This window comes from Leptonotus elevatus, chromosome 5 (assembly GCF_054856555.1).
Source record: "Leptonotus elevatus isolate MCC_2025b chromosome 5, RoL_Lele_1.0, whole genome shotgun sequence".
NCBI lineage: Eukaryota > Metazoa > Chordata > Actinopteri > Syngnathiformes > Syngnathidae > Leptonotus > Leptonotus elevatus.
In genome coordinates, this window is record NC_141243.1 from 16,575,149 (window position 1) to 16,595,561 (window position 20,413).

Genomic DNA, 20,413 nt, shown 5'->3' on the forward strand with positions numbered 1-20,413 from the left:
TGATGGCAGTGCTGTTTCACTTCATGTTTGTTTCAGTATCTGCTTGTCCAAACAAACAAAGAATTGGAGTTGTGGCCCCACAGCTGCTCTTCTGCAGAACTTGGCCTATGTAGGGGCCCACTAAAACTTAATATGTGGCCCGTCTTCCCCAAAATACTCTACAAAGGGGAAAGCAGTGGCACACATTGATATTTCATTTGTAACCAAACATATTTTAAAACTTGAGTTTACATATGAATGGGTTTTACAAAAAAAAAAAAAAGTGTCCTACAATGACACTTGAATGACTCCACTGAACAACAACGCCACTAGTGGCCTTATTCAAATAAAAATATGCAAATATGTATGCAAGTGAACACCTCTCTCAAACAAACGGACTCACTATTTGCACGTTGTTAAAAGTGCTGCAAGATGACTTCACCGCTCTTGGCCAGGCAATCTTTGTCAATGTGTGTCATTGGGGTGGGTGGTCTACAATCAAAGGGTCACCTGCTGGGCCTTCCCTGTGCTTCACTCCATTTTCATCAAGGCACTCATATTGGAAAACCGAATCTGCGACCCACCAGCCTTTTGTTTGGGGGGACGGCTGCCAGGCAACAGAAACGGCCACCTCGGCAACATGAGATGGATTTACAGTACGCGCGTGAGTGGAACCCAGCATTAATCTTGTATTCTAATCATTTCTCGTGCTGTAAATTATGGCAGAATTACGCCCTGTATGTGCCTGTGAAAGGGAATATAGTTAGTGCAGGCGCTGTCAGCTACACTATACACTCTTCAAGCTTTCGAGAGCCCATTTTTCTTTTGCAAAGAATAGAAGGACATATGCGACATGAAAAATCAGGTAGTGATGTGGGGAAGAAAAGATTTAAAGGTAGTTGTAACAAAACAGTCCACTAGGTGGCACTAAAAGCAAGCATCTCAACTGTTCATTGGAGGGGTTTTTTTTTCAGTTGTGTGGTTTGCTTGCATTGTTTAGCTACAATATAGGGAAGACCGGGGTTAGTTGTATCACGGGTAAGTTGTCACATTGCAATTTTCTTCTCCACCAGAGGGCACAACTAAAAAGTAAAATATTAGTTTTCTTCGTATAAATTGTCAGGGGTTATGTTCTGTCTGAGAAGAGAAGAGAACTTTGTGCCAGTTATCTGTTTTGCACAACCCAAAGTCAAATACTTAATTTATTTTGAAACAGGCGTCGTACAGACATGTGGGCTCGTTAGAGGAGAGATTCAGCCATCAGTCACTGCTCTGTTTGAAGCTAACTTTAAACTACAGCAAGTATTAGCCAACATGGTTGATTATGGCAACTTGTTGTCTTAGTCATTTGGGGGTTTGTTGTCACATTTGCAAAGAATGGGCCAATGAAAAATGCACCTCTAGTAACTCGGTTTACGCATGCCAGAATTGCCCTTCGGGTCATTCATGAGTACAGGGAGGAAATTAGTTTGCAAGGCTTTGTTTCATTATTTTTATTGGATTTTCCATTTGTTGATGGAACTACAGTATGTCATGACTGGTTGAAGTTTTATGATGAACCAGCCATCCATTAACAAAAATGCTTTATTTAAAAGAAAAAGAAAAAAAAGAATGAATTTAATCTGAATTTTCCTGTTTAAGGGAAGCAAAACAGGCATTTGAGGCTAAGATCTATGGCCTACATGCCAGCCGTTCCTAAGGATTTGAATTAATTTCATAACATTTTATGTTAAAGTTTGCTCAATGGCCATGGCAAATTTTCAAGATCATTGATAACAAATTTCTTTGGCCTTAAAGACAAAACAAAAAAGGAGAACAAGGGTAATTTTGTCCTTGTTTTATTAGTTGCAAAATCCAGTGTGACATCTTACCCCATACAGTGTGACAACCTACCTGATGGTGGTGCAACATGTCACATGTTAACACCATCTATTTGTTGGCTTATAACTCTGCACTGACACTTTATAAAGGCAGGGTTCAAACAGGTTTCTTCAAGTTAAATTAAAAACTTTTTAAGACCATTTACAAAAAATAATACCTTTTTCACAGCCTTATTGGCAAAGAAAAACAACATTTGTGAATGTGTGTTAAATTATTTCTCGAATGTGTAAATGTGGAATGTGTGCAAGAATGCAATTTAAGACCCAAAGATCACATTCAATACTTTTTCAAGACTTTTTAAGGTATTATTTTTAAATTCGTTAATTCAATGCTTTTAAAACTTTTGAAGACTCCGCGGGAACCCTGAAAAGTAGCCCGGGTCTCCCTATAGCTACATCACTAACTAAAACATGAATAAACCACCCATTTTAAATTAGAGATGCAAACAGTGAAGTCCTCATACCTCCACGCTGTTGGGAGAAAGTTTTTTCAAAGGAGTTGCTATCATCAGACAAAATCTCTGGAAGCGAAGGAAATGACCAAAAATTACCCTGACATGGACGCTTGAAAACAAAATGGCAGTCTTCCTGTGTCTTTTCGGGTATGGCATCTTGGGAGTTTTTTTTCTCGGGACAGGAGGTGGCCTGTGTGAGTTGTGGTGGGTTAACAAGGAGGCACACATGCACCAAATAGTTTGCATTTCTATTTTTATTTCTCAGTGCAACACAACTATGGCGCCATCACGCATATAAAATACACAAAGGAGTCAGGTGGGAACGGCAAGTGATGAGGTGGATGAATTTTGGCCGCATCGTACATCATATGCTGTAATTCAACCAACCTGGCAGTGTAGACGACAAGCTTTGAGGCCGAAAGACACTTTGTGGGATATACTGAACTGGCACGTCAGATGTTGTTCTTAAAAGGTATTTGCTAATAGCCGCAATTTAGACTTTTTACGTGCAGCTTGTCATCTGTTACTGCAAATTGATGGGAAAACTGCCGATGGGAATTAATTTCTTGTTCTGGATAGACAGGCAGCAAATTCAAAAGGGATGATTTACATGAGTTATTGTTCCATTTATTGTCAGGATCTTTATCCGATAACCAAATGACGAGTTCACAGTCTCAATAGAAAGAATGATGAGGACTGAAAATATCGAACAGAATTGATTTCACAGGACAGCAATTAATAATCCTAGACTGAGTGTGAAAATAGTTTATTAAATTAGGGAGCATATTTTCCTAAAAATAGATCATTTATTGTGCAATTATTTGTATTTACAATTCAAAACCAGGAGCATATCAGTTTGCATGTCAATTATTATTTGCAAGTACATATTTTAATTCCGTCAGTGTTTAGTTTGCTGTCACAAATCCAAATATTGTCTTCTTGAGTCAGTCCCGCCATCTTAGTGCTGGAGCTCACTGTTAGCTGTGGAGGCTCCTCATTGGCTGCTGGGATTCACAGTAATGGCTTCAGAAGTATTGACGCTTGGCAGCATTCATCCTTCTTTTTCCTGCAATGTAAAGCTGGGGGGGGGGGGGGGCACAAAAACACACACAAATTATGACCACAATGACTAAAAAGAAAATGCTTTTCTTGCTATTTCTGACCCTTGATCCCACAAACACTTGATTGAGGTTCTTTTGGATTTGTCCGCGGGACTGCTGAGGACATTTCACCCCGGGAGACCAATCACGGTGGAGTAGTGGTGAGGTGTTGTTTACTGAAAACTGGGTCCCATTGTGAATGTTAATTGTTCTGTGAAGGAGTGAAAGGAAAATGTTGTCGATGTGCACTCCACTTCTCCACTGAGGGATATTTTATCAACATTCACATACATTTTTAAACCCAGTGACAGTCATAAAATGTTTCACTGAAATGACCAAATTACTACAATAGCTAATTTGATCCATTATGTAGTTCGATGAGAGAAGTCAAACGCGCAGGATATTTCCATCACATTGACAGTAACGTCATGACAAGCTCATTCATATTGCATATTCATTCATATATATATATATATATATATATATTAGGGGTGTGAATTGCCTAGTACCTGGCGATTCAATTGGTATCACGATTCATAGGTCATGATTCGATTCAATGCCGATTAATCCCGATACGAATCTATAAATTGATTATTGTGATTTGTTTTTTTTCTACTTAAATTTAGAAAATACTAATCAGTAAACTTGTACATGTACACTGTAAGATTTGTATGAAAATGTATTTTTTTTATCTGACAATTCAGGCTTATAACTGAGCCACTGCATTTAACAAATAGGTTGTTGTTGTCTGTTTCATGTTTGAACAGCACTGAAATAAAAATATTAAGGCTTAATGTTCCATTAATATAACATTCTTCCATGCTTAATGTGTGAATCCTACCCCTAAGTAAGACGTTTTGTTGAATATTCCCATAAAAAATGTATGTTTAAAAATTGATTCGGCCGCATATCGAATCGATTCGAGAATTGCGCGCTATAATATCGCGACATACTGCAGAATTGAATATATATATATATATATATATATATATATATATATATATATATATATATATATATATATATATATATTGTTATAGTCAAACTGCTTTTCATCACATTTTAAAATCATTAAAGTAGTCCTCACAAATAAAATGATAACAAACCAAAATCCAATGTAATTTCACATTTCACAGAGTAAGACCACCATTTTTGATGTAAGCTCGGAATTGCCTATACTTGAAAATCTGCATTCTAACAGTTTGCCTTTTTTAGAAAAAAGAGAAAGAAAGAAAGAAAGAAAGAAAGAAAGAAAGAAAGAAAGAAAGAAAGAAAGAAAGAAAGAAAGAAAGAAAGAAAGAAAGAAAGAAAGAAAGAAAGAAAGTAAGAAAGAAAGAAACGAAGCTCAGTTATTGTTTTGAGTTAATGGTTTATTTTGTTGATAACGTTGGCAAAAATAGGATGGCAAAACATTTGTTTGCAACTCACAGAATGAAGACACAACAATGACAGTGTCCAACTTAATTTGTTACTACAAAACCCACAAGGACATCGCAGTTTAGCTAGCAATACGGTGACTGGTCAGTAAAAGCTATGTGATTGTAAACATGATGTAAGTACAGTACAGCTCATTAACATAACGAGGTGTGTTGTGGTTCGGTTCACATGTGTGTCCCTCCTATATAATAATGAGGTGAAGGTGAAGTGATGTGCACTTTATAATTAGCGGCTATATGCACCTGAAACATAAACATAGCAGTGTCGCTAGTGTGAAAACTAGAGACTTTTGCCTGCATTAAATGAGTCGGTGCTTGAGGTCTGCTGTAAAACTGTCAAAAAGTGTGTTCCCCCTAAAGTTGTGAGTTTAGGTCACATTATTGGTGGATTTATTTTTTGAAATTGTATAGTTAGGTTAAAAATAAAGTTGGTTCAATTGAGTTTGAAATGCAACTTATAAAAAAAAAGTGCAATAAATGTAATCGATCATAATCATGATTGTTGTTTATTTACACTTTTAAGGTTTTAATAGGCTGTTTATTGTTAGGATGAGTGAAAAAAAACATGTTATTATTACTCCAATATTTGTTGTGACTGAGCAAGTTTGTATGATGTTTGTGCGACTTGCTTTCATTTGGGACTTGCTTGTGACTCGCTCATACAGTATGTGACTTACTCTGAATGTACTAAAAAAGGAAACCGCCGCTATTCAAATGATCTTTTACTATTAACTCATTCACTGCCATTGACGGCTATAGACGTCATACATTCATTTGAACTATTTCTATTAGTTTAAAAAAACATTCCACTTTTGTTAACAAGAGTATGAAAACCTAGAAAAAAAATTGTTTTTGTACATTTAGAACAGATATAAAATTTGTGATTAATCGTGGGTTAACTAGTGAAGTCATGCAATTAATTACGATACAAAATTGTAATCACCTGACACCCCTAATTTTTAATAATCTTTTTTTTTAAATAAATAAATAAAATGATTGCAATTATTTTTTTCAAATTTTTAATAATCGTTTTTTTGTTTGAAAAAAAAAAGATTATTAAAAATTAGGGATGTCAGGCGATTACCATTTTTAATCGTAATTAATCGCATGACTTCACTAGTTAACTCACAGTTAATCACAAATTTTATATATGTTCTAATACAATAAAAACATCTAGGTTTTCATACTCTTGTTAACAAAAGTGGGAAAAATGTTAAACTAATAGAAATAGTTCAAATGAATTTTTGACATCTATAGCCGTCAATGGCTATAGATGAGTGAATGAGTTACTCATAGTGAATGAGTTAAAATGAACTGCACATAATCACTTCCAGCGCACCTCAAAACATCTGTTAACTTGTTTTTTTAACAAGAAAGAAACATAGTATTGTACATAATATTAGTGGAATGTAAATAATTAAACAGATATGGCATGTTGCTCGTTCTGCTATTCACACCAGGGGGCAGTATAATAGATTTGATGATGAGTCAGAAGAAGAGCGTCTCAACCAAGTTGAAATATTAGTTGTTTTTCGTCACAGGATAAAGAATATCTACATGTGAGTGTTGTATGTTGTGTTTGCGTGTATTGCTTCTGCTTATATTTAGAAATTAGTTGTTTAAAGGTTTATAATTAGTGTGAAGTTGATGTTTTTTTCCTGTGGCGTTTGTGTTAGCATAAAGCTAGCTAGGTGTTTTGTTAAATACAAGTGTTTTATGTTGAGTTTAAGAGTAAACCTCAATTAGGACTGGCAATAAAGATCTTCATGCGAGCATTTGACCACTTTTTTATTTGATTTATTATTATTCACTTTTTCCAAACTCCTCCATGTTGTGAGGTTGTTGCCACCATAGCTGTTGTTCGTAACTCAATTTTTGCTTGTTTGTAACTCATTTTCAAATGTCTGATGTGATCAGGGGAGAAAAAAGTTGTATAATAGTAGTTTGTGTTTTGAAATAAAGAAGTAACAAAAGGCACATCAGACTTTTTAAGAATAGATTATTTCCTGGTATGTAGTCTGCCTTGTTTTGTTTTGGAGGTTTGAACAAAAATGACCGTAGTTGAATGTAACAGTGTAACTTGCTGGCTTGTGCTGTTCGTGCCTTGTATGGAATGTCAGTCGCAATCAGATAAAAGTGTATACCAATCGTTTTAATAGTCAAAGAAGGGTTAGCCTTCTTAGGGAGAAAAAACTGTCGGGTATCGGAATACTGCCATTTCCCTCGTATTTTTCGGTTGCTAATGACAGCAAGCATCCCCTGGTCCTGCATTCTCTTATGAAAAGTTCATCAGCTTTCCCCAACACAACATGGACACTGATGCTATCACGTCCTTCGTACATGTCTGGACAGGAAGACTGACACTCTTCTACACCGATAAGACAAAAGCAGATGAAAATAACTTGTTTTCAAAGGGCTTTTACGACATTCTGTATTGCAGATGCCGTCAGCAACAACAGCGTTTATATGATTTTCCCTTTATGTTTCACAACAATGGTTTTAAATCACCATTCACTTTGTGGTTGCGTAGACCTTTAGTCTATTTTCATAGAGACGCGTTCAGGCGTAAAAACTGGCACATCTTGATTTTCGTGCCAGAGGCCTAGTTTAACATGTTTGGGAGTTCGGCATGTCGCGCTGTGCCATGCTGGGCATTCCGATGGGCTGAGCATTTGATGGCTGAAACTGAAAGTGGACTAAATGCAATTTGGGTGAATTAATGCATTATTATTTATTTTATTTTATTTATTTATTTATTTATTTATTTATTTATTTATTTATTTATTTATTTATTTATTTATTTATTTTAACCCCCTCACACCTGCAAAAAAAAAATCTGCTGGGCATTATTATTATTATTATTATTATTATTATTATTATTATTATTATTATTATTATTATATACTTCAGACCCGCACTTTTTCTGCTGGGCATTTACTTTTTATTTATTTTTTATTCATTTGGACTCTTTTCCCACATAAGAACAACATGGATTTTTTTCAAATATTATTTATTTGTTATAGTGGATGCCAGGATAGTATGGCTGAAACGTGTTGTAAACTTACCAAGCTTATATGTAACATTTTTAACATGAACATCATGCAAATCAAATTGCGATTGTGATTGGTTAGCTAGGATCCAATCATGAAGCAGAAGTGTTGACATCATCCAAATGATGCGTTTTGATTGGTTTAGAGACGCAAATATGTCATGTCGGATCTATGGGTCCGAAAGGGTTCAAATCACCCTCCTTTGCCGCAGCACAGCTAAGTTAGGGGGGCGAAGTAAGTAAGTTTTTCTAAGTAAGGGGCGAGTTCACACAAGGACACAAACGATTGAGGTTTCAGCAGCAACGTATAAACTTATGTATACCGGTATGTTGTTGTGGTTTGTCCTGTTACTGCTAACCACGCCTTATTAACATAGCCCACCCATTTTTCATCCGGCAGTATCTCGGCCCGGGAATCAAACCTGCGTCATCTGCATGGGGGGTTGGGGGGGGAAGCAGCATATACGCTGTACTTGCAGGGCATACGCTGTTTTCTGACCCAAGATGAACTTTTCTCCTCGCCAAAAAATCGGATTCCACAACATTGGGAATTTGTATGTTTTCTGCCCAAGTCAGGTTGCCAGTTTTCTGCATCTTCTTTTAAACTGTCTGGATTTACATTCCTGTCTCAATATTGTAGATTTTAGCACTCAGCAACGTATAGCTTTTTAAGACACAGAAAGTGCATGCGTTTCACCAACTTCAGATAAAACTGCCTACATTCCAACATAAGGGCATTTACAAACTTGAATATATGATGATATGATCAAACTATCCAATGTATCTAATATATTTAAGCAAGTGAAGTCAGGTTACGGCCACGTTCTTGGATAATGAGAGCATTTGATCCGAGCATATAATCAAGTCCAATTTATTTAGTCCTGTAGGTTACAACGAGTTGTCTACAGCAAATGTAATAAATTTTGAATCAAATAGCAAATGTGTGTGTTGCTCAACCTGTACAATGTGAACACAAAAGCACTTGTGTCTGTTGCGTTGACTGAGGCTCCCGTCAGACGTGAAGTGTGGTAGGAAAAAGAACTGGACTGACTTACAATGTCTGTTTAAGTCTTTCTGGGTCACTCTACTTCCAATCAGGAAATGGACTTGAGGTCAACATTTCCTTAGCCAACTTCTAATCATAATACTGAAATGCTGTTCATTTATACTTAATATCAAGATGATCCATTCCTTGACCACATTTTGAGTTAATTAAAGTGAAGCATTTTTGAGCCGTGTCATTGTTTTTCATGTTTTGTGTACAATCATTTTGAGTGAACAGAATGTTATTAACCATCTGGATCCTAGTAAATTCTCACATAATCTCCAACCTTCTTAACTCATTTACTGCCATTGACGGATATAAACGTCAAAAAATCATTAAAATGTTTCTATTAGTTTAACATTTTTTTCTACTTTTGTTAACAAGACTATGAAAACCTAGATTTTTTTTAATTGCACATTTAGAACAGATATAAAATTTGTGGTTAATAGTGAGTTAACTATTGAAGTCATGCGATTAATTACGATTAAAAAAAAATAATCGCCTGACGCCCCTAATTTTTAATAATCTCGTTTAAGTGTAATTAATCTTCACTAGTTAACTCACGATTAATCGCAAATTTTATATCTGTTCTAAATGTACAATAAAGATTTTTTTCCCCCTAGGTTTTCATACTCTTGTTAACTAAAGTGGAAAAAAATGTTAAACTAATAGAAATAGTTCAAATGAATTTTTTGACGTTTATAGCCGTCAATGGCAGTAAATGAGTTAATGACACAATTCAGAACATTGAATATGTTTATACTGAGAAAAGGTATAAATAATTTTGGACATGGAACATTTCGTCAATGTAAAAACTAATAAAATGGTTACCATTTGCAGTAACTATTTCTTCTGTCTTGAGTCATGTGTCTTGTTCCAGATCAAATGCACAATTTGAAATGAATGATTTTAGGCTTACATTTTGATTTTCTTAACATAAGCGCATATATATCATTATATGCATGCTGGATTGGATAAGCATGAGAGAGGCTGAGGCTTATCCAATCCATATAATCATACGAATGATCATGAAAAACGAATAAGAAACACTGAAATGCTGGTAATCCATGAACAACGACACTTGTCATTAGGTTGGTGTTGACACGACAGAACTTTGTGGGCTGTTGGCAATGTTGGTAAGGGCTGCTGTGATATGCCTTCAAGCAACAAAGTAGCCAAGTATTAAGAGTCACCTCTTTGTGAAATGTAGCCCCTCGGCGCTTAAAGGATTGGGCTTTCTTTCTTTTTTTTTATTGACTTGTTGTCAAGTCACAGCTGTGGATAGTTTGCTCTTCTTGCTTTCCGCATCAGACAGAAAGCAAAGCGTTGATATTCATTCATTCATTCATTAAGATCCCTTAAAATGACGTGTTCTTTTTTTCATGATGCGTTTAGTGGCGTAAATCAACAGAATAAATATTTAAAAATGAAATATTGTAAAACTGAGTTACATAACGAAATATAGGCGGGGCAGCCAAATGTGTGAAAGACTTCTGAAAAAGAATGGCCATTGAATGAATCCCTATAAATGACATGCTAAACATCTACACTATAAATCCTTGATACGCACTTTTAAATTATAATAAAATAGTCAACTGTGGCTCAGTAGCTACTTCCACAATTTATTTTGTTTTAACTCACTGATGTGGACTCACCAGAGGTTTCTATTATGTATATATATTTTTACAATGTAAAAAAATGAATGAGTTACTAAGGCAAAAACAGCATATTGTAGCTACAGTACATGTTTGAGTGTTACTGTATGATCTAATAACCCATAGCAGGTTATTATGGATTTATAATATGTTAAAGTAGTTAATAACCTATTTATAAACCCTTAATAAGCAACCCGTTGTTATAAGTGGTACCAGCATTATTTATTCATATTGTCAACATGACTGTGTGCTAAAGTTGATGAAATACGGATTCAAAACTGAACACCAACATTATTTATTAAGTTGAAATTCATTTCTATTGGCAATCCTGCTTTTCGTTGATTAAAAACTCTTCTGTCGTCTGCTTGCGGCTGCACTTTGGTGTGACATTGAGACAAATGTTATGCAGTTCCAACTTGAGTATAAAACTGCGTGGTAAACAGCCTGTGCGGTTAATTGGACAGAGTGTTCTGTGCATATATGATAAAGATTTATCTGATGTGTTGGGTGTTGGGCACGGTCCTTAGAGGCCCCCACGACTGGCGAAGAGCCATGCTAATATTTGCTGATATGTGCCACAAATCTCAATGTGTCAGCCATACAAGGGCACTAAATCCAACAGCCATAATTCACACTCCATATAATAATACAGAACACAGAACGCTCCATTAATAATATTGTATTTTCGAATCCACTCTGGAAATGAATTAATAATAATAATAATAATAATAATAATAGTAATAATAACTGATACAGTCGCGGTCATTTTGTATTTAAATTAAAGTATTAAGTTCCAGCTTAATTTTGTAATGCTGAAACAGCAAACTGTTTCAGATGATTTATTTTTCTGTACTGTTCTGCTGACAGCACTGCAGGAAGCCTAATATGGAAATCTGACAGTACGTTATTATGTGCATGAGAGTTGTCTACTGTAAATAATGTATTAAATGAACTAAACGTCGTTATGCCATAATAATAGTTAATAAAAAGTTCATATTTCCAAATCACAACTCAGAACTTCATTATAGAATTTCCAATTTTCTGCTTATTGTGTTTCATCTTTTTTTTTTTTTTTTTTTTTGCCTAAATCATCTCGCCATGATGCAAACAGTTAAATTTTTTGTACTTACTGAAAAATCTGAAAAAATAACTTGAAGGCGTCGATATATTGGATGATTTTTTTTTTTTTTATCAAACAGCATCTTTAGCAAATAGCGCAGGATTCTTTATCTGCAATAGGATGTCAAAATGTGATAAATGTGACTTGTTTCTCTTTTGTCAATGCTAATCTGTCACGTGACAGCCCACTAATGCTACACGTAACTTTGTCGAGGAGGACAAGGGTTAGATGAGGACATCGGTGCAGACGTTCATCCTTCCTTACATTCGGCAAATGTTTGCATGTAGAAACAAGCAATATGCAAAAATCAAGTTAGCACACATGCCAACTCTTTGGAGTAAAGTGAAGATAAAAAGCGAATAAAAGCCCACTTACAATATGGCTTCTGGTTGTGATAAGTCATTGTTGAACTGAGTGCTGCCGTTGGACTGGAGCGGAACCGGGGAAGCCTCTTCGCTCTTGTTCCCTCGAGTACTAGCCAAGCTACTGCCAGTTGAAGTTTTTTGGAAAGAACCGGCCAGGCCCGACTCAGCCCGCCATTGAAAACAGGAGCAGCGAGTCTGCACTTCTTTATAGAATGTGTTGAGCCACAGAGTGGACAGCCACGGACAACCCAGGAGGTTCTTGAAGGCAGCGCGGAACTCCGGGCTCCGGCAGTAGATGATGGGATTGAGGCCGGAGTTGACGTATCCCAGCCAGTTTAAGAGTCTGAAGATCCTCTCCGGCGGAACGTTCCGGTCAAAAGCGTTGATGATGTTGGCGACGAAAAACGGCAGCCAGCACACGCTAAACGTCCCCATGATGATACCCAACGTTTTTAGAGCCTTGTGTTCTTTAACGAGCAATAACCGGGATGGTCTTCGCTTGACACCCCTGCGCCCCACAGCGCTGTTTGCACCTTGACTTATGCACACCGGCTGGAGGGCCGCGTTGTTCATGTCGCACTCATGCTTAAAACGCATTCTGTTTTTATCGATTAACTGCACCTGCCGTCTTGCTATTAGGAAGACCTTTGAATACACAAAGATCATTATAAAGAGAGGAATGTAAAAAGAAACTATGGATGATACGATAGCATAAGCCCGGTTGGTGACAAAGTCGCAGCAAGCCGGGTCATCGTAGCACATTGTGGCTTCGTAGTCGTTGTCTGCGCGCCAGTAGCCTTTCATAATTGGCACGAAAGAGATTAAAGCGGAAACGAGCCACACCAAACAAACGATTGCCCTGGCGCGCCATTTTGATAGTAAAACCTGGTGCCGGAGCGGCCTGGTAATTGCTATGTAGCGGTCCACCGCTATCACACAGAGCGTCTCTATGCTCGCCGTCACACACAAGACGTCCACCGAAGTCCAGAAGTCGCACGAGGTTTGGTCGAGCTGCCAGTTGCCCGTCAGCACGATGGTAGCCCCCAGAGGCACCACCAGGACGCCCATGATGAGGTCGGCGCACGCCAGGGACATGATAAAGATGTTTGTCGTCGTCTGGAGCTGGGAAGTGGAAGCGACAGCGACGATGACCAGCAGGTTGCCCACCACGATGATGATGATGACGGCGACCAACACGAGGAGGATCCAGGATCCCGCAGCGGCGTGGTAGGGGGCCGTGTTGTTCCTCAAAGCAGCTGATGCGCTCAGGTTGCCGTCCATTATTTACCAGCTACACGTTTTGCACACCGACATTTTTTTTTAAGTCATAAATATGGTAACTGCTTGCAAAAAAACAAAAAAAAGCAGATGTTCTTACATTTGTCGCCTCAGGAGGATTGTTCGTCCGCACTCAAACTTCAGCCCGGGCTTCCCATGCTTCCATAAACAAGGACCTCTTAATGGAGTCAACATGTTCTGAGCAAAAAATACATTTCCCTCAAAGCTGAAACAATAAAAGTTCTTAGAGTTGGTCAAAGTCCAAATGTTGATTGACAAAAGTCAGATCAGAAGAGTCATCACAGACCGCAACTGCCATAGAGAAGAGTAGCGCTACGGCAAGAAGTGCATCAGCGTGAGAGCCCACCTTTTTCTTCTGCTCTCGTTCACTCCCTCCCTCGCTCTCTCCCTCTCAGCTGTCTATGATTGCATTGGCCGAGGGGAGGAGTTGAAGGGTGTGAGCGCTGTCCAGTGTGCAGAAACCAAACATGCAACTCAATCATCAAGATACATGCATACTGTGTAGAAGCAACAAAACCGTGGTTTTACATGTGCTTTAATTCTTTATTTCTTATTGTCTTGTAGGAAGTCGGACGTCAAAGATTCCACATTCCGCATGTGAAGTCGTGAATTTATGAGGGAACTTAAAGAAGGAACAAGTTAGACGAGTGTAGCAGTTCTGACTTTTTGGGGGAGGATTTTGTAACTAATTTCTGTCCTGTTAGGCTAAATTACAATCACTTTGAAAACAATCATTAACTTGTTTCATATGTAAGGTCAAATTTTGTCAACAGATGTTTTGTTAAAATGTGCTGATTCACAGAGCAATGGCTAATTATAATTGGGGGAAGGAAGAGGGGGGCGGGGGGCCACGTTTCCAATATCTACCACTATGTTAGGTTTATCTAACAGGGTAGAAATTGTATTAGAGAATGGAAATTCTATTGCAGAAAGTAAATGCAGATTTATTGGTATTCAATTAACATCCATGAAATTTACTTAAATGTACACAGCACAGAAATGCACACATACAGTACACACTTCTGGATCATTTTGAAGTGTGTCAACATGTATGCCACATATAAAAAATAAAAATAAAAAATAAAAAAAATTTAAAATTTAAAAAATAAATAAATAAATAAATAAATGCAATTTATTTGTGGTTTCTTTATTTTTCAATTGAGAACAATAAACCTCTGCATCCCTCTCGACCAACATACAGTTGGATCCACAAATATTTTTTTTAATGATGGCCTCCTTCACTTGCAGCGAGCTCTCCTTGGACTTCATTTAGTTAGCTTCAAACAGTTGACAAAGCAACTCCGGACTTGTATCTGTTTCAAATGCCTTGGAGTAACAAAGATATAGACTGCTATATGTCTATAAAGCTTTAATGAATGAAATGTCCAACTACTGGTACTTTTGAGCCCCTTACAATGGAGGTTCTTTACAATAAAATGGATGTAAATTATATATGATAAAGGCCATATTTCCATAAAACCTTTTAAATTTGAGCTGAAAGTCTCATATTCATAGTTTATAGTGATATAGAAAGGCAAGACGGTAAAAGCCTTGGCATAGTCGAAATATTTCTGGATTTAACTGTACTTATAATTGATTTTTTGTTTTTCAATCATCCAACATATCTCTAAAATGTGTACAATATTTTCACAACTAAAGCGGATCACATGAAATGCACAACTGATTTCTGTTTACAAAGTTGCTAATGTTGCGTGTTAAATGTGGTCGCCACTCTACACTTGTTAACCTATTAAGCGTATCTGTCACATGACAGTGTCAACAGTGTGACAAGCTTTTCCACGGCCAGCCTGCGATCAGACTCTTGACTATCAATTGAGACTGGGGAGATATTCCGTCGGGTGGTTCACTTTTATTGCAACGTGGTGACACCATTTGCAGATGTGGTGAAAGCTGGAGAAGAAAATGCCGTTTTTGAATAGTCACAAGTTGCCATCCTGCTATGGCTCGGAAATATATACAATAATTAATTTAAATAGTGGCTAGACAAAAAAAATCACATATGACGAAACTGTTATTTTTCTGCAATGCCAATGCCAATCACCCACAACATTTTTGTTAAACATTTGGACATGAATAATCAATTATGAACAACAAATTGAAATAATAAAAATAATTATGTAAAATATGCATGCAATTTACATTTTAAATAAGACAAGTAGTGCTATTATGATTTTACTATAGTTCATGTGGCGTAAAAAAAAAGAAGTCTTATTTTACATTTAGCTCAATTCAGGTAAGAGCAAATGCCGTTTACTATTTGTCTGTGTAGATTGTCAATCTTTAGTTAATGCAACTGTACTCAACAATTAACTGCCACATCTCGGCAAGCTAGATAGTTCTTGATAAAACTCTGTGATTACATTTTATTGTCCCACTAATTTCTGAAAACAATGCTACGCTTGTCAGCCGTATGAAAGTACAAGAAAACATGATAGCATCAATTCTATGTCTGCCTTGTTGAGTTGGAGAAGAGGGTTGATTAAAATTCTGACTTTGGTGTACCTTAAACGCACCAGTAGTTATAGCAGATGGGGGAGAGGAACATTTGTTTTACCGGAGATTTGGAAGGATCGTGGTCTTTATTAAACTGAGGGGAACGTGTCCCCCCTCGCATCCTCAGTGCACTCTATGACCTTGTCTTTTTGTTTACTGTGAGTGAGACGGAGCGACCAACTTACCGGCGGCAGGCGCAGCGGCGAGCGACCTGACTTCGAATGTCTTCAAATAAGAAGTAGTATGACGTCATCTTCCAGGATCTCGTAAACAAAGGCATCGTAATAATAATTTAATTTATGTAAATTATGTTGTTGAATTTTTGTTTTGACAGGCAACAAAATGAATTTCCCACACGCACCACAAAAATAAATAAAAATAAAGGACAAAGCGGCACTTTGGGCATCAGTGCCAAAAGGGCTTGCGCCACGGGCACAAACAGCCTCCACCCCCCCCCCCCCCTTTTCTTCCCTGCACATGCCTGATGCAGAAAATACAAAATTATTGTATCCCTTTGACTCTTACCAATTAAAAACAAAAATCATAGATGGCTATCAATCCACTGGACTTGAGAAGAACATTCAGGCAAATGCCTGCCATGAAACTTGAGATATTCATCTTGCGGGAGTGCAAAGCTGCCTTAGTCACCCAGCAGCTCCTTCTTTGGTTAGCAGCACTTTAGATTGTTCTTTGTTTTTCCCCCCCACAAAGGCGTTGACTGTTTTCAGTCATGCTCACAACGCTGACAAGCAATATGTACCTACGAATACCAATAACCTCAGCAAAAGATCAATTAAATCCAGATGATCCACCGATTAGTCATTTAAGGTTGTCCGGTTCCCTTAATTCACCATAAATCTTCTACATCTCATTGAGTCATATCGGTCAGGTCAATTGAGTGCTTTCAGTGACTGTGTCCTAGTGCACAAAGCAAAACGCTAAAGGCAATGCACAGTCACCTCAGGGGTCAAATGCTCAAGTTAAAAGCAGAAATGACGTTGCCTGCGCTGCGCGGTTTTAATCGGGTCGTATACGGTAGTAACTGTGTCCGCTCGCTGCTCACGCATATAAACGGGTTATGCCGTATGATTCAGAAACCGGAATTGTAACCCTATAAAGCCAAACGTATCATATTATTAAATACAAGACATTTTGAGCCCTCTATTTAATGAGTATAATATATTTTTTCCCATTAAAACCCTGACGTATATGATCTGACACATGCATTGCACTGATATTCCATTAGAGGGCAGTATCACCCAGCCGATGGCTTTTCCAGCGACCTTGCAACATCGCCCCCAATGGACTCTTTGCACAGCTCGACTGAATTTAACGCCACTCCTTTATTTCCTGTCTTTCATGATTGGACAAACTGATTAATCCAGCTGTGTCTGGTCATTGCCGTCGTGGTTAGTGAGGTCAGACGCACCTGGATTAATCAGATTGTCCACTCGTGAAAGACAGGAAATGAAGGAGTGGTATTGAGTTCGGGAAGTAGTGGATTTGTGAAAAGAGCCCATTGAGAAAGGAGCGACACGAGATGATTTTAAAGAATTTAAAGCATTGTTAACTGGTTGTATCAAATGTGACACATATCAAAAGTCATATGTGGAAGTTGATTTAAAAAAAAAATTGTTCAAAAGGACCAATAAATACTCTATTTACAAAGAATCTGAATTTTCTCTCATTTATTATATGGTTCAGGCTTTATTGTCTGCATGTAAACGTAGTCATTGACAGGCTACTGAAATGTTTGCATCATTTTGACTCGTGTCACATTTGGTGAAGCGATCATTGGGAACTGTAGTCTTTCTGGGAAGGAAACCATATTTATAGTGTGGCATGAGAATTGCCCAATTCTTGCTGTAAATCATCTGAGCTGTCATTGAGCTTTAACAAGCTCATGACACTCCCTCATTCATACATTTTGCCCTGGGAATGTTTGCTTCCTTTTCATGGAAACCCGAGAGACAATTTGTTGTATTCATCTGCCATTAAAAACACACCTCCTAATATTTATCTTCCGTGGCAAAACAGGAGACGAGTATTAATGCCTGATCTGTGTCAGACATCTCGATTATACAAGCTTGCTTTTCAATTTGCTGTAAAATTCATTTGTTCTTTGCTGAAGATCCCACGTTTGGAATAAGGCCTCACATTCATTCTGCCATCACCTGACAAAGATAACATTTTAGGGGAGTTAACATTCTCACAATCATTAGCTGCATCTGTTATTTTGTATTTGTAGCACCTGATGCAGCTTTAAAGTGAATGAACTGGTACCCCAAACACTTGAATGTCAAAAACAGACAAAACTGACGATGAAAGATTGACTGTGGTTTCTTCAGGGCTTCAAATTCATTAAAATCTATTACATTGAACATTTGGTTGGGATTCTTCAGAGCACATCCTTGTGTCTGCATATTAGATGTTTACAAATTCCTTCTGTGAGTGTTTGGAGATCTCAGAAGACAGGAAGCTGTCCATTAAAGACTCGAAGCAAGAGGATGGCACAACTTCAAGCGTAGATCGCTGCGGGAGCTCAGACTGCGCTGATATGTGTGGCGGGTGTCATCGTATTTCATTCATAAATAGGACGACAGCGTGCATCAACGAGTGGAAGGCGGTCTCCAAGCGTTTACTTAATCGCGGCGATCTGTCATCGCTCCAGGGAAACTTTACATCATCCACCGCTTGCAGCTAAAGATTGTGTGAACCTCTCCTGCGCTGAATTTAACGGGAATGAGGGCAACCCCTTCCAACTTTTAATACATTTGTATTATAGATTATAATCCTAATACTGTACACCAATGACCACATTTTGAGTTCAATTAAATGTGTTGGACAAACATCTTCAGTCTGGAAATGGAATGGGAAAGTGGAAAAAAATACACAGTAAGAAGCCGTCGTATGAAGACCATTCATAATTCATTGCATTACTGATGTTACCAGAGAATTCCAAAGGAGCTCAATGTTATTCGATACTATTCAAAAAGATCCTTCTCCTTCTAACGTAAGAGCAGAACAGATCAACATTCCTATCAAGTACAGATTTAGACTGGATTTGCGGGTAATGAGAAAGGGTATGAATAATTTGATGAACAAAACAGCTTTTGCAACTTCCTTGATTCATTTGTAGTCAAAAGATAAACATTCATACATAGATTTTTTTTTTAAAGTAGTTTTAACTCAAAATTTGGGCAGGCTATGCACTTATACATTGTTCGAAACATTGTCATCTTGTGACTTCATACACTTTTTATCTGAATGGAAACATATGCTGAGGCTTCCTGGGGTCTTTTGGGAGGGTTACGGACAAAACACTTAAATCACCAATAAATGTCCCACCACACACTCTCGGGAGAACAATGTCCAGCTATTTTAGGGGCTGTTCTAAATATTTCATTCTGAAAAGCCAGAGGCCTTTTATGTCTCAAGCTCCTATTCTAAGATAAGTGGGAAGAAAATGATGAAAGTTGCTTTGCTTTTTACCATAATTAATTTGCCTTGTCCTTTGCTTTGCGTGTAATCTTGAGGGCATTGCAACAGAAAATTACACCAATTCTCTTCCATACCAATTGTCTGACATGTTCAATCTGCCCATTTAGACAGGCCATTAAAGTAACAGGTGAACGGGATTCTATCCCAGCTCACTTTTGAGCCAGCCTGATTGCTGGTCAAGCGCAGAGCACTTCCCACTGATGCACAATTTGGAGCCCATGTGGCTCCCTATAGGATATAGCCTGCAGGCTTGTTCTAAAAAAAAAAAAAAAAAAATGCTTAGTAGTGATTGGCCCTTGTCACACACGGTTGCTCACACACGGACAAACACTTTGCGCCCTTCGATCTTCTGCTTGCCACTCCAGCTTCTGCTTCGGGAGCAGAGAGGAGATGACTTACCCTAAACCCTAACCAAAAACCCCTAACCCTGTTCACTCCCACAATGGCACGGTTCAACTTGTGGCAAGCTACAAAAAGAGAAAGAAAAACTCTACCCATGCACACAGCTAGAATACACCAATCCGACGTTGGGAGTTGAGATAAATCATCGTCATAGCAGTTGACGCAGCATCTGGGGGGCATTTTCGGCAGATTCAACATGTTGAGTCGGCGTAGGACCGTCATATCATTTGATCACTCTGATTGGCTTTTAGCTAGTGAATCAGCTTGGGGCAAGAACTAGAAATGTTACTACTTTTACTCATTTTGCATATTATCACCCTTTGCATTTGGATATAAATATATATATATGTGTGTGTCCAAACTACAGCCCGGGGGCCATTTGCAGCCCACCATTCATTTTTCAGCTGCCCACAGAGGCAGAGTGTACGGAAGAGTGTGAAATGAGGGTGTCAAAAAATAGGTACCACTATTACTACAAAAATGGTTTATATATTGTTTTTTGTTTGCGACTAAAATGACAAAATTTCTCTTCAAAACACAGATGAATAACGATAATTATATTTTAGAAGGAAAAAACAGTTTCTTCCACTTTTCTTGTTTTGGTTCTGATTGT

At 37.8% G+C, this 20,413-nt stretch overlaps 1 protein-coding gene across 3 annotated transcripts; it reads right to left on the reverse strand.

The window, feature by feature from the left end:
- Positions 1–2,550: 2,550 nt before the first annotated feature.
- adrb3a (adrenoceptor beta 3a) lies at positions 2,551–13,762 on the reverse strand. 3 transcript variants are annotated; one of them, XM_086076619.1, is made up of 5 exons: positions 13,730–13,762; positions 13,463–13,588; positions 12,095–13,375; positions 3,478–3,625; positions 2,551–3,393 (listed from the first exon to the last, which is right to left on the reverse strand). In XM_086076619.1, exons 3-5 carry the CDS (start codon positions 13,363–13,365, stop codon positions 3,340–3,342), a joined length of 1,473 nt encoding a protein of 490 aa, XP_085932745.1. In that variant the 5' UTR covers positions 13,366–13,375; positions 13,463–13,588; positions 13,730–13,762; the 3' UTR covers positions 2,551–3,339. The 3 variants fall into 3 exon arrangements, with proteins under 3 accessions (XP_085932745.1, XP_085932744.1, XP_085932746.1); XM_086076618.1 differs by having other exon boundaries at positions 13,670–13,762; XM_086076620.1 differs by lacking the exons at positions 3,478–3,625; positions 13,730–13,762 and having other exon boundaries at positions 13,463–13,723.
- Between the last annotated feature and the right edge of the window lie 6,651 nt (positions 13,763–20,413).